This window comes from Erithacus rubecula (assembly GCF_903797595.1).
Source record: "Erithacus rubecula genome assembly, chromosome: 3".
NCBI classification, from domain to species: domain Eukaryota; kingdom Metazoa; phylum Chordata; class Aves; order Passeriformes; family Muscicapidae; genus Erithacus; species Erithacus rubecula.
Window position 1 is genome coordinate 54685875 of NC_136689.1, and position 15272 is coordinate 54701146.

Sequence of the window (15272 nt, forward strand, 5' to 3'; positions counted from 1 at the left end):
GAGAACTCTTGATTCATAGAAATGACTAGTCTACAGGCATATGTGAAGTCAGCTGATACACAATTATAAAACAGAATGCAAACGCTAAAAAAATACTAACAATCCCTCTGAAGCTCACTGAAATCATAAAGCACCAAATAGGAGAGTGATATGCTGAAATTTCTATATGAGACTTGAAAATCAAGTGGAAATACAGGAGGTAATAACTGTATTTTATCTTGTTGATCTTTTTTCCCTCTAATGATCTAAAATATATGCTACAAATTACCTGAATCTAATTGTAATGGAGCAAACTCTTTCAAAAGCTCCTCTAAAGGACTGAGGCCAAACTTCAGGCAAATTTATTTTTTTGTATTTTTTTCAGTCTTTTAAAGTGCTGGTACTGGTTTTGAACTGTTTAGATACTCTGAAGGTCATTTTGAGGCAAATAAACATTACTGTTCTCTTTCTTGCTTTGCACTAAGTTTGTTGGAGAAATTAAATTTTTTGTAAAAGCCACACCTTGTCAGTTTCTGTGTGTCTTGGCATATTTTTTACTTTTGGATTATACTGAATTGGTACCAAATTTAATTTTTTTATTTTAAATTAATGGCATAATAGGTAAATTAATATCAGTATTTATTTGAGCTTCAAATAGCAGCAAGGATTTATTAGTAATGAGTAAATAATAGTGTTACTAGCTTTTTAGCAAAATTTGTTAAGTTTTCCTCTTACATGCTGAGGTTTTTTTAATACGCCTCATTAGAAAATAATAGCAGTTTGCTGTGGCCTTCAACTTAACAGAATTTGCACAAAAACCAGTCTCAGTTCCTGATTGTTGGATCTGATGATAGTTTTGGCATAAGTAGATGAGGTACTTCTGTGTTTTACTAAGGTTTTGGGTTGTTCTTCCCTCTCCACCTGCTCTTCTCTCTGAAACGAGGTTGTTTGTCATCACCTAGCAATGGTTCTGTCACAACTGTAGACACAGTCATCTGGTGTTGTGGCCTAATAATTAATTCAGATACATGGTGGTATTGCATGATAAAACTAAGATGAATTATTTCTGCGTAAGCATAGATGTGATACACATCTTCCTAGAAGATTTTCTCCCAGGTTCATGTAACTTGCTCTGTTCTACAAATCTATTTAGTTTCACTAATGCTACGTTTGAATCTCCTTTACATTTTATTCTGGAGGCTGTTAGAACTTTTTGCAGTACTCCCTATAAAAAGGAACAGCTAAAGCATTCTCCAGCTGTTCCTTTAGTCTGCTGTGTGGATGTGGCCAGTACTGGATCCATTCCCTAAATGGCATCTAGCATTTCTCTTTCACTGAAGTTTGTACCTTGTCTTAATTTTTTTATGGATACTTTATATGTAGTTGTAGGCATGTCTGTGTTCTAAGTAAAATAAACATAAATTCTTAGTTCAATTTTATCAATTTATTTTAAATAAATATTTTTTATATTTATTTTACAGGAAGAGTGAAGCTTTTATTAGAAGAACTCTGGATGTGCATTGACAGTGCAACATCAAAAAGAGAGAATCAGAAAAATGATCTTGTCTTAGGTACAGTGGCGTGCAAAGTCTAGAGATTTTCTTGACACTTTTTTTTTTTTTTGACCAAAAGGCAATATTGGTATTTTCTTTCAGGTTCTATTTGGAATAAGGAATGGTCTGACAAAAGAAGACTAACTGTTACAGAAGGTAGGTTCCAGTTGGGTAGTGACTGCATAACAGTCTTTTGAACGACCTAAATACTTTCCTTGGTGTTTGTGTGGTCAAGTACATATGTGATTAGAATATCTGAAAATAATTCAAATATTAATTTGGATAGGTAAGTAAACTTGAACTGTCTTCTGATAAAAAACTAAAATAATTTGCTGTTACAATCAAGAAATCAGATTCTTTTACTGTTTGTAAGTAGTCAAAACACATCTCATGTTTGAAACATTGTCTTGGTTTGAAAGATAGTGTCTGCTAAGGAAGGCAGGACCCTCCCTTGCAATGGAAAACATAAACCCCTTCCCTCTGAATTATTATAACCTTGAAATTAAGGGGCTCTCAGGCAAAGATATGAGAATAGGAATAACGGTTCTTTACTAGTGTGTATAATAAAGCAAACAACAACAACTGCAGCATTGACAGCAGTCAGAGCCCCAGGCTCAGTGCCAGCCTTCTCTGGGCTGTGGGGCGCTTTCCCCTCTGGTGCAGTTCTGGTCACAGCCGCCAGGGGCGCTGGTGGCTCCCGGCCGGGCAGGGCGGGTGCGATGATTCCCCCGCGCCTGCAGGGGGCGCTGTGGCGCGGGCTCGGCCCAGATGGGAAGGGATGGGAGAGAGGATTTGGTTCACAAACCCCTGGGGCAGTCGGTCCCAGTGCCCCAGCAGGGCTTGGGAGCAGCAAACTGGGAGGGCAGGATGTCTTGGCAGGCAGGGGCTGTGGGGCTACAGTGCAGTGAAAAACTCAGAGCAGTGGTAAAGAAACAGCAGGGACAGCTCCCATCATCAGGGCGGGGAGAGGCAAGCTCAGGATCCCGAACACCCAAGCAGATGGTGATAGGTCCCTTTTTTTAGTGGGGTGAGTGTTAATATGGTCCCAGTTCTGTGGCTGCTCTCACAAGCAGAGGCTTGGCCCAAGGCAGAAGAAGTAGCTGTGGGCTGGGCTCTGGCAGTGGCAATGAATTCCCTTCCCCAAGCAGCAGCTCTGTCTTCCTCTGAAGTAGAGAGAGAGCCAGCAGCTGCCCCAGCCCCATCTTCTCTCTTTTATCAGCCCAATTCTAGAGATAGCTCTTTTTCTTAAGTACCCAGTCGTTAGTGTTTCCTAGCAATTTATGGGAAAAAATTCTGTAAGTAAAAAGGAACAAAAGGAAAGAAACCTAACCCCCAACAAAAAAATTATTGTATCATTATAAATTCTGTAGTATGTAATGTGAATGATGGTGCATATGGACTCTTTTTTAGTCTGAAAGAAATATGTGATAATTTAGTTGAATTATAAAGTTTAAGAAGCTGTTGCCTCAATTTTCTTCATTGTAATGTGATATTCAGATAATAATAAAAAATAATCTGAGTAATCCTCATGTATATTCACTGCAAACTTGAACTGCTTTAACTTTATGTAGCTGATATTTTCTTTTTGTGCTCAAGAGTAATAATACATCCCTTGAAACTGCATTAATTTCTGTGTTGTGTCTCAGGAATGTTTTTATTAAGATTTTTGTTTTCAATTTCTCTACTACTTTGATTTTTCTGTCACTAAAGGTGTAGAGATATGGCCTAGGATAGGTACCCAGCAGCATTAAGAGCTTTGAAGATAAGCTTCTCAAAGACCCTGTTAAGTCTGAAAATTTGCTGCTAGTGTAGATCCCTCTGAATCTGGCCTCAGATATGTTCTAAGGAATCCACTTAAGAGGGGCCAAAATATAAGGACCAGCTCATAAACCTGTTAGTCAGCCTTACTTCCATGAGTTTGATGCAGCAGATACAAGGCTTCAGCTCCAAAACTAGAGCTAGACACTTGTGCCCTGCAATTCTGAATTTAATGTCTTGGTCAAGGGTCAATCAAATGACAAGAACAAACACAAGAAACTGAAGAGTTTGAAATATATGTAATTTTAGGGATATCAGGTTCCAGAGTAATCCCTTTGTCATCCATCAAAAGAGGAGCTTAAGATTCCAGAAGTCTTGTTCCATCTTCCCTATTCTTATCTTCTCAAGGAAATGACAGTACTTTCATAAAAGGAAGCAATTATCATTATCTGTAACAGTCTCTTCTAGCCAGTCCTTCTTTCTTCCTACTTCAGTGTGGAGAAAATTGTATGCTTAGACCATGCTTTTGTTGGAATGGTTAGATTTCATAGAAATAAATATTTCATTCTGTTACTGGTTTGGTTTTTTCCCATTTCAAGCCTAAAACAGTGATCTTGTTATTCAGCCTCTTATGAAAATGGAGTTTGAATTCGTAATAACAAGATGCTTATGTGTACAGGTGCAGTCTTCTAGGAAAAAAAATGGATCTTAATGAGTTTGCCCTGATTTCCTGTCCCATATTATAATACTTTCAATTTAGAAGGCAGATCAGCTTGATGGTAGCATATTTCCCAGAGAATCTCAGTTCATCTGCTACCTGGATCTGGCCTTTCAGAAATGTACTTCTTATGACAGATTTCTTATTATATTCAAATGTGCTGTAAAATACCCAAATCTTTTCATTATGATCAGTGTCTTCCCTGTTCTGCTAAGGCTGATACTACTTTGAATGGTTTTCTTGAAGAATGTGTTCATATATAAAAATTGGAAGACTCATGAAGTTTTCCAAATGTGCTGTTGTGAAAGCCTCATAGGATAATGGAGGTTTGCTGAACCTAATTTAAAAGCATTTGGTAGCAGTGTTTCAAATCTGCCAGTAATAAAGTTGACGATACCTGCATCTGACCATCATACCAGTAACCTTAGGCCATAATCTTAATAAGACATTGATGGTCTTTAAGTCTTTGGAAAACTTTATCTCATCTAGTTGGGGCATAAAATCACCTACATTGTGAGTAAACATATAATGAAACATTTTAAGAATCTTGCAGCTGGATGCTGAATATTTTGGTAATTAGGGTTCTCTAACATGCTCTGTTCATATGTTAGGGTGAGATGAACTGAAGAAACATTCTAGGACCCTGTCTGTGAGGAGCCAAGTCTCTTTAAGAGGTATTCTGTAACTGGGTTCTGAGTTAAATTTGCCTTACTGCTGAGCTATACCTGTCTTATCTGCCCATCTTTTTTGTTTGGGTACACAGAATAGGAGAGAAGCTGCATGTAGATTTTAAATGCAGGGATGGAAAGGAGTACATTGGAGTTGTCTGCTTTAATATCATATAAAAGGAGATAAATATAGTGATATTATATGTAAAACACAAAGATGAGACTGAATCCCTGAGGATATGTGTGTTTTATGAGATGAAAGTCCATAGCATACGAGTGCTTTGAGAAGCAGGCTTCTTTTCTGTTTTGAAAAACATGAAAATATCTCAAGATAACACCTTGAGATATAACATAATGTAGCATAGCATATTTAGTTTTGGGTATGCATTGTTCACCATAGTTATTTGTTTCATGTCATGGAATATGTGGGTTTGCTGTCTCAGAAAGCAGAATATTGTCTGTAGCTTCAAAGCATAGTTAGTGTATGAAGCATCCTGAAATCCACAATTGGAAACAGGTTGAAAAATTCTGCCTCACTGTCAGCGCATTAAAAAGTTTCTGTGGAGGAATTTTTTTCTGAGAGAAGCACCACTGTTTGTTCTTGAGCACTGTGTAGTTGCTACTGCCAGGCATCTGCTCTCACTGTGCTGATGAGGTTTTGCTGTAAATCAGATGAGATTCTATGGCTAGATTATTTATTTTTATAAAATACCACATCTTAATCTTGTCCTTCTTGAGAGGAAAAAAACCACAAGACTTGTTTCAAAAAGTTGCTTTGCTGCTTGGAGTGAGGAGAGGGCAACTTGCAATAGAGAATTGCCTTGCAATGTGCCCAATCAAGAGTAAAACTTTCAGTTGTAAAATTCAGTTTGTTTAGTATCAGGCTGATCATTTTCTCCCTGCTCCTGGTGTCCAGTGCAGCAGTTGAGGCTTTTACATGGAGTTGCTACATGAAGTCACTGAGATAGATCTTTGAAATAGGCTTATCTATCCATTTTTCTAATTACTCCTTTAGTGGTGTGACATATGAGAATGTACTTAAAAGTTTTTGATCATTGAGGAGGTTATTTTGACCCTTGAAGTTAAATTAATATTTTTTAATATGATACTACCATTGATACTGCTTTGGGAATATCTGTGCAAGTTCTGGTAGTAAATTTAAACATGGAGTAGTAATGAAGCACACAATTTATTTTTTTTTCCAACAGAATGCAAGTTGTACCGATTAAATTAGTACATCCTCTAATCAAAAGCATTTTATGCATGTGCACATTCTTTCTACTGTGGGATGGTGTTGTGACTTGCCGCTGAGGCAGGGCAACCAGGTTTGGTGCTAAAGGATCCTTTGGGGTGGATTAGAGCAGAAAAATGCTAAACTAGTGATAAAACAAGTTCTATTAGAACTGCTTTGAAACCATAAATAGAAAACACTGTAATGGGTTGGAAAGGGGTGTATAGCTATTCTGAGGTGTGTGATCACCCTAAGAGAAGAAAACTGGAAATAAAAAAGAGGAGAAAAGACAACCACCATCTGCGTCTGCAGTTATGTGTGGGTGATAATGATCTGTGGTTGTGATACACAGGGGGAGTCCATCAGAGGTGGAGGCCTATGTAAGAATCAAAATCTAAGGTTTTTATAAACCTCATCCTTCCAGTAAACACCCCAATACCTCCTCCAAGAGGAGTTCTGGACATTAATAATCTTTCTAGAAGATCCTGGAAGTCTGGCAGTATCAACCGGGAGTGTGAGAGTGTGTGTTCAGGGCTGGACAAAGTTTCTGAGTAAAGGTTGTGAGTAAACTTTCAGGATTTTGCAGCTTATGAAGCATGAGAGAAACTGGCATTAAAAAACCCCTTACCCTGACACCACAGTTAAATTGCTTAACAGTGGTTTCTCCTTTAACTCTAAACTAGCTTGTTTAAGGCAAAATTTAGTCACAAAATTCAAGTAGTTCTTTGCAGATGGTACTCATGTGTACACAGAATAGACTTGATCTCTTGCTTGAATACTCCTGATTTTGTGTCCAGTAGTGTGTGAACACTATAAAGATTATACATACACTGTCATATAAGAATTGCAAATACTACAGAGTAGATTTTAATTCCATATGACATGGTGGGGTTTGGGAATTGTTGATTTCTCGTGTTTTATTGGAGGTAATATTTTCATTTTATAAAATCACAGAATTTAAATTTCAGGAAACTGGGCCATCTTTTCCCCTTTTAATGTATTTAGCACAGTTACAATAAATTTAAATTGTTTGTCTTTAGATTTCCTAGATGACTGTGTTTTGTCTGCATAATAAATGAGTTACTGTGTAATAGTGAAAACTGTGATTTGAAAGGTAACAAAAGTACAATGCAAAGAATCCCACAGCATTTGGACATGCTTTCTTGTTGTTAGAATAACTGTAAAGCTGTATAGTTGACATCTTGGAAGGGTTGTCAGCTGCTTAGTATAATTATTTTTGTTCAGACTCCTTTGTGTATAGGATATGTTGTGGTGCTTTTTTTATTAAGGGTTCAGCTCTGACTGAATAATATCATTAAAGAAAAATTCTTTTGTGATTAGAGTCAATATTTAAAGAACAAACAATTTAAAAGCATATGCATATTAAATCATGAACTAGAAATGTGACTAAGAGCTCCCTTGTTGTATTTATGGCAAGGTATAATTATAACTTACTTGGAAGTACAGCTGCTGGCTCAAACCTGCAGGTTGCTTTAAGCTGAGAATTACACCTGAGTGGGGAATGTCTGTGCACGGTTGTCCAGCATTTCAGGACTGTGAGTTACTGGGCAAAGACTGAAACAAAACACATGGACCTTCAATCCTACCAAGAATGATTCTTCCTGTTAAGAAAAACAGGAAATGTTTAATGATCCAAGTCAGAAAGTGTTTGGGAGAAGCTCTTTGCACACACATATGCCATTTTAGTGAAAAAGTTTTGTGAATAACACCATCTCTATAAGGAAAGCATTTCTGAAAGTCACTAAGATCTTCTATGGAAACATCACTTGAAAATATGGTATTGCATTTTTATTACTATTATATATTATGTCTGTAAACAAAAATAGGAGGGTCAAAATTCTTAACAATATTTTTCTGTCTTAGACACTGTGCAAATCCACCAAAAGATCAAGAAGCGTGATGGCAAAACGCTACCTTGGTGTTCTTCAGTGAAAAATGCTGTAAAGCAAAATTCTGGGACAGCAATGATAATTCCAACTAGTACTGAGCCTATTAAAGATGACTGTACTGAGAACAGCACTACTGAAGAATGTCTGCACAGTGATGAGGATAAAACTGTAGATGCAATAATGCAGACAGGCAGGGAGCACAGCACTTCAGGCTTCTCCGATGAGGAGCAGAGAGACCCAGGTGGAAATGTGATGGATATATTGAACTGGGCCAGACCTCTCCCTGCTCTGCTTTCACCAATACAACTTTCACCACTGAGTAGACAGGTGAGTTTCAGGATGCACCTGACTTGGCACTTAACTTGGTCTTAAAATTACTGAAAAAAATCATGATTTTATATTCCTGAGCTTTTGTTTGTTTGTTTGTTTGGGTTTTTTTGGTTTTTATTATTATTAGTTACTCATGCACTTAAATGGTCCCTATGTGTAAGTATATATGTCATGGTTTAACCCCAGTCAACAATTAAGTACCACACAACTGCTTGCTGAGTTCCCCACCAGCAGGATCCTGGGGAGAATTGGAAGAGTAAAAGTGAGGAAACGTGGGTTGAGATGAAGACAGTTTAATAGGAAAAGCTGTGCATGCAAGCAAAGCAGAACAAGAAATTCATTCACTCTTTCACATGAGCAGGCAGATCAACAGGGCTCCATCCTGCATAACGGAGACTTGAGAAAATAAATGTCATCACTCCAAATGTCCCACCCTTCCTTCCTTCCCTCTTTATATGTTCAGTGTGATGCCATAATGGTACAGGATGTCTCTTTGGTCTGTTGGGGTCAGCTGTCCCAGCTGTGTCTCCTCCCAACTTCCCATGCACCCCCAGTGCACTTACCAGTGTGGCAGTAGGAGAAGCAGAAAAGCCCTTGATGCAGTGCAAGCATCACTCAGCAATATTGAAAACATCTCTCTGTTATTGACACTGTTTTCATCCAAATCATACCCCACAGTAGCTACTGTGAAGAAAATTAACTATCCTAGCCAAAATCAGTACACAGTCACCTATGTCTTAACTTGCTGTCATGATTTCCCAGTGGTGCACACTTAAAGTCCCAATTTCTGTTCAATATAAGCACGGCTTTCATAGCAAAATTCCAGAGCCTGAAAGTTAAATGCTACTCAGATACTCTTTTCAGGTAATTTTAGAATGCAAGTAGGTAGATAAAGAAGTCTCCTACTTTTTACAGAGGTGCTTTCACTTACTATGAAGAACAATGGTGGAGAAGGTTGTAACTTTGTTGACCAGCCTTAATCTCTCAAAACCACTGCATGTCAGGGCCTTAAGTGTACTTGTTGAGGAAAGTATGTTCTACAAATGATACTAGGGTTTAGATTATTAAATTGTTATTATTATTTTGTTTTTTTTGATTGAAGGATATGTTGTTTGGAGAAATCACATGTTCCAGTGATGAAGAAGATGATTGCAGTACTTCTGCCGTGGAGGGTATTTTACAAGAAGACCAAGTTCAGCCTCCAAGATGTAATGAAATCAGCCCCAGTGATGAGTGTAACAGACTGTGCAAATCATGTGAGCATGGTTTTGATGCAGAAATCTCACTCAATCTGACTTGGAATGAAAAGAATACTCATATCAGTCCAAATATGTCAAGCAAGGAGGGGAGAGATGCTGAAAGAAAGCAAGCTGAAGGTGCTACTCTAGTTACAAACATGGAAACTAACAAAGATTGTTTGGAGGAGAATTCTGAGGATATGGAAACTGAGAATAGAGAACTGACTGGAGCAACAGCACATGAACCAGAAGACATGGAAGAACAGAAAGGACATAGTGAGGATATGGACTGTGAAAAGGGAGATTCTTCAGCAGATTCTATGTTACAAAGTTTAAAGCCTCAGAATCCCATAGAAAAATGTAGTGTGGTAGAGCAAACAGAAGAAAATGTAGCCTTAAGTAGAGCTGCTGATAATGAGGGTGCGGGTGAAAAATGTGGTGAATTAGTGAATGCAGAGAGAGAGAAATTAGTAGCACAGAGAGAAACTCCCAGAGAAGCATCTGTTCCACAAAATATTACTCATTTGCTACCTGAGCAATGCACTGTGCTTCAAAGAGAAGATGCTGAGGAAAATTCTGATGTGCTGATAGAAAATGAAGTGGTTGAAAATAAATCAAAAAATATAATCAAATTAGCTAATACGGCTGGAGCTATTGAGATCTCTGCATACTCTCAGTGCTCTGAAAAAAAACATGACATTGAAGAAATTCTGGAGAAACAACATATGCAAACAAAAGACCAAGTGAACAGAGAATGTGAACCAGAGACTGTTAAAGTCTCAAGGCATTACTTACCCGTATCTGCTGCTGAAGGAACCAGAACTTTATTGTCAGTCTTTCCAAAAGATGAACAGCTCAAAATTGAAGACATGAATATAACCAGAACTCCAACTACTGAACCAGCTATGAAATTTAACAGAGAAAGTGTTCTAGAAGTAGCTGAAATGTCAGAGCTACTCCATAGTGCAGAAAATGTAAAAGTAGTAGACAAAAAGGAGGAGGTCTATTTACAAAGCAACCCACATCATGAGGAAGATGGTAATAATTTATCTCAAAGGAAGTCAAACTTGGAAAATGTTCTTGCACAACCAAAGACAGCACACATTATTGGTGCAGAAAGCAGTGTAGCTAAGTGTGAATCCTCTGTGTTAGATTTTACAGAAGTGAATGGAGAAATAAAACAATCTGAAAATGTATGCAATACATTAGAATGTGGGCAGTCCAAATCTCAAAACTTTAGAGTATGTGAATCTCTAGAGACTGAAGTCAAAGCTAATCTAGAAGATCGCAGAGGGGAAAGCAGTGAGTTGTTAGCAAGAGAAGGTACCACTGCATCTATCTTAGTAGAAAGTAATCCTGCTTCTCAGGAACGGTTTGCAAAACCTCTGACTCAGCTCTTGATAACTGAAAATGTTAAATGTGATGAAATAGAAGGAAAATTAAATAAACAAAGCAAGGAATTGATGACTGAGACTTGTTCCGGTTCACTGAAGTGGGAAAAGAATGTTGAGAAGAAAAATAATGTTTTGGAGATCATTTGCCAGCCTGCTTCAGAAATGGATTGTAGAAGTGGCTTGGCTTTTTCTACTCAAAAGGACTTGGAGAAATGCTGTATAAATAATGAGGAAACCAATTCTCCTGTGCAAGTGGAAATTGAGTTGGAATCCACAAGACCTCCTGATCTAAATTTCAGTCTTCAGAAAGTTGTTGCTTTCCTCAAAACTAACATTGCAGGAACGGCTGATTTTTCCTGTTCTTGGGAAAACAAGGGACATACAAATTCTATTATGAGTAGTACATGTAACTGTTCTTCAGAAAACTTAGAAGAGAGTGCTGAGATTCTGTCTGCTGAAAAAGTCAACATGGGCAAAGAACTGGGCTGTCCTGAGAGAGAATATGTACACAGAAATGAAGTGGAGACTTCAGATAAGGAGCAGCCAGTAGATAAAGAATCTCAGGCATCTGTTAAATTGCAGGTCATTCATGAAAACTCTTACAAGAAGAACGATTTTCTCCTCCAAAAGTTTGATTGTCAAAAATCAGGATGCAGGACTTCTATGTGGAAGGTTAGAACAAATCCTTCTAGAACTGATTCACTGACAGGTGGGAGAGAAAGTAAAGAACTGAGTAGTTCTGAAAGTTCTGGGAAAAATGCCATAATAAGGTGTAAAAGTGGTTTTGATATGCCAGAGCAGAGCAGTGACTCTGAAGAGAAAGACTGTTCTATACAAAATGTTAAGTATGTGAAGTGTTCTGAATGTGTTCCAATGTTCAGAAACAAACTGAGAGCTTCCAGGAGAATTCCAGTGGATGCTCTGGAAATGGGTGCAATTGTTGATGCTGATTACCAAGTTTGCAAGCTTCATTCAATGATGCACCCAGGAAATACATTCACAGTTGGTCACCTAAAAGCAGGCTCTGTCCTGGGTATGAATACACACTGTGAACCAAGCAACTCTGAAGATACTGCAAATGAGGGGTCAAGTGTGACTGGGGAGGGTTATCCTGAAGACTCAGCCTCTTGGAAAACGGAATGTATATTAGTAACCTCTGAAAATACTGAGAGTGGTAATGAACTCATGGTGGAGTCTAACATAGCTAGATGCATCAGTCACAGTGAGGAAAGTCTATTAAAATCTGAAACATCAAAAGAAAGCCCTGTGATGCCAAATGCTTTTGAAAGTAGGTTATCACTATGCAAGATGTTAAGCAGATTCTCAGAAAATTGCAGGCTGACTGTAAAAACCAGTAAATTAAATACAAGAATGTTAGCACTTGGCAGTTGCTTAGAAAAAAGTGATTCTGCAAAACTTCAGTCAAATGGGGAACAAAGTTTATTACACAGTGTTGATATGGGGGCCTCAGTGTTTGAAGAATATAATAATAATCAAACCTACACTGCTTGCAACACAGGAGAAAGCAGCACTGATATTGTCATAGATAGTGGTAGAAAAAAGATTTCATTCAAGTATCTTCCAAATCCAACCCACTCTGATGAAAGGTGCAGTTGTCAGAGAGTTGGGCAGCTTTCTAAACCACAAAAGGCAGTGCAATCAGAGTCTTGTGTTCTCAAAAAGAGCAATAAATTGAAGTGTAAAGAGCAAGAACCATCTGAAATCTTGACTGTGTCTAGCGAGACAGCTGCCCAAGTAATGCATACTAAGCTATCAAAAAGACTCTTTCAAGGTAAAAGAAAAAGAAAGATTCCTGAAGTTACTCAGCCATTTCTTGCAAATGCTAATACTTCTGTGGCAACAAAATGTTCATCTGAGATGATAAATAAAATCAGGGAAGAGATAGGTCCTCCTCTGCCCCCCTTGCTACTACCTCTGATTGCTACTCCTCCAAAAACTGCCTGTACTGTGTCCCCAGTAATGTCTTCTGCAAGTCACTCCTCTTTGCTTTCCCCTCTTGATGACCTGATATCCCCACTACGAGAAACTCCTATTCTTCCTCTCCTGTCTCCATTAACACGTACTCCAACAGTAAAATCCGCTCTTTTATTTTCTCCTCCCTCACCCTCAGAAATAGCAGTAGGTAGAAGGATTCGCTCCTCACCTTTGAAATTTTGTACTTCCATTCCAAAGCATGCACTTCCCGTTCCAGGAAGATTTCCTCTCTTTGCAGCAGTTAGTGCTGGTCCAGGTGCTCCTCAGGAGAACTCTGTGAAAATATTGGACACTATGTATCCAGAGCTTTCTGCAAGGGCAAGGACACTAAACATTCTGAAAGGCAATATTCAGCTTAACCGATGTGCTTTTTCAGACAGCCACAGTTTGCCAGGACCTGTGTCTCAAACAGGTGGATTCAAAGCAATTGCATCTACATCGACTGCTTTTGTTAAAGCTGGGAGCAATTTGAAATCTGATAGTAGCAAAGATGAAGACACAGATGTGCAAAATCAGCAATTGTTTTCAAGGTCATCAAATCATCTTGAAAAAAGGACACTATTGCAGGTATCTATGCCAAGAAGTGCCAAAAGACTGAGGCTGGACAGTGAACCATCAAGGATGGAGCCCAGTGATGTAACCGCTGTCAGAAATACTAAAAATACCATCTCGGAAATGCAGGAGGCTTTCCATGGTAAAAGCCATGAAATCAGTGATTCATCACAGAGTTCCAATTTAGAAGAATCACTACCAGTAAAGAAGGATCCTGACTGCCAGAAAATTTCTTTAGCATTGAAGAAAGTTTCTGAATCCTGTTTTGACTTGTTACCAGTTATTAAAGGTCATGTGAATGTTGGTAATATCTCAAAGATTCCTGTAATGAGAGATGAAGAGAGAGAAGTTGTCTATGAATTTGCTATAAAAAACAAGGTAAGTAGCATAATTTTAAATTTTATAGTTTATTAATCACTTGTATGCAGATGAAAACAGTATGTTTGTAGTATTTGAATTCTCAATTGTTCTGGCAATCTCCTGTGAGAAAGTGTAGTCTTGAAAGGTAATTAGAAATCTAAATTTGTATAACAAGAAAATACAGAACTGCACACGAAATTACTGAATAGTGATGTCCAAGATGCAAAACTGTGTTTATAAATACATATGCTTTTCTGATATATGCATAAACCACTTTATTTTTGCAGCACTTTTTAAAGTGGCTAGTATTAACAATTGTAAGAGTCCTTCCAAAATTACGGGGGTTTTTTTAAATTAAAAAAGAGAAACTTCATTGTATACACTGGTATACAATTTCATTCTATGTTTCCCTTTACTATTCTACATCAGGTTATTAAATTTAGTTTTATTAGAAAATTCTTCTGTTATATTATTTCTCAGAGCTTCCTTAGCATCAGTGGTGAAAAATTTTGCTTCAGTTGCTATCTTTCTCATAGATAATTTATAGTCTACAGCAAAGCAATTCACCATCTGATACATGGCAGTATTTTGCTCTGTTACAGTCCTTGTACATAATTAAGTTCTCAGAAGTTGATACCAAGATCTCAGGTCGTCTGTTAGGAGTTGTCTAGTCTGGTCACTTCATAGAAGCAAGGCTTGTACCTTTATGTTTTCAGGTCCAGCCAGTAGCAAGGTCAAGTATGTAATCCTAGTAGAGAGACATGCACACAGTACACACCTACTCTTATTCCCTTGTCTGGCTGATAAGATTAAATCCTGCTAGAGGAAGATACATTCATATATGTACAGACAGTATGGATTCCCCCAGTAGCTAATATTAGGCACTCAGTATATCCAGTAGGTGACTGATGCTCTTCCCACTTGTCTCATGCACTGACAAACTTACAGACACAAAAGTGTACACACATTCCTCCAACAGCTGATACAGACTTGTGTCTGGCCCGCAGACTCATGGTCTTTCAGGTGTCTGCTTCCTCCCAAAACTAATATTCGGAATCCCTGTTGTCCACAGGTACCCAGTCTGAACTGTGTACTCTGCAGCACCTGACTCCTAAGCCTCTCATTCTACTCCCCACTTCTAGGTCTCCCTATAAGCATCCCCTAGTAAGTCATGCACAATCTGCACAATCCCAATATTCTTTTTCCTTGCATCTCATATTGACTCCCACGTTACTACAGGCAGCAACATCTCCTCCTGCAGTGTGTACAGAGATCTGGGAAAAGACTGCTGTTAACTTCACTAGTAAATCTCACACCTGGACAATGGGCTGTTTATCCTTCTGTGCCATCTTTGGAAGTAGCTAAGGGTGCTTTCATTTGCTCTGATTAGGTTATTTGGGTTACCCTACCTGTCATTATTCCTCTCCTCATTCCTTCTACTTGTCATTATTTTCCTTATTCTTTGAGGAAGACTGTTGTTAATCACTTAACTAAACAATCTATATCCAAACAAAAGTAGCCCTATTCTTCAATTGTTTATGGCATGTTTATTCTGGGAAGTTGCCTGCTCCTCACTCTTTTTTCTT

At 38.1% G+C, this 15272-nt stretch overlaps 1 protein-coding gene across 2 annotated transcripts in view; it reads left to right on the forward strand.

Annotated features, from left to right (window-relative positions):
* The window catches only part of ICE1 (interactor of little elongation complex ELL subunit 1), a 38335-nt gene that overhangs the window by 13242 nt on the left and 9821 nt on the right, over positions 1–15272 (forward strand). For both annotated transcript variants that reach the window (XM_079301975.1, XM_079301976.1), the window contains 4 exons: positions 1461–1550; positions 1635–1688; positions 7792–8144; positions 9250–13704. In XM_079301975.1, coding sequence (XP_079158101.1) covers positions 1461–1550; positions 1635–1688; positions 7792–8144; positions 9250–13704 — 4952 coding nt within the window. The remainder of the gene's footprint in view (positions 1–1460; positions 1551–1634; positions 1689–7791; positions 8145–9249; positions 13705–15272) is intronic.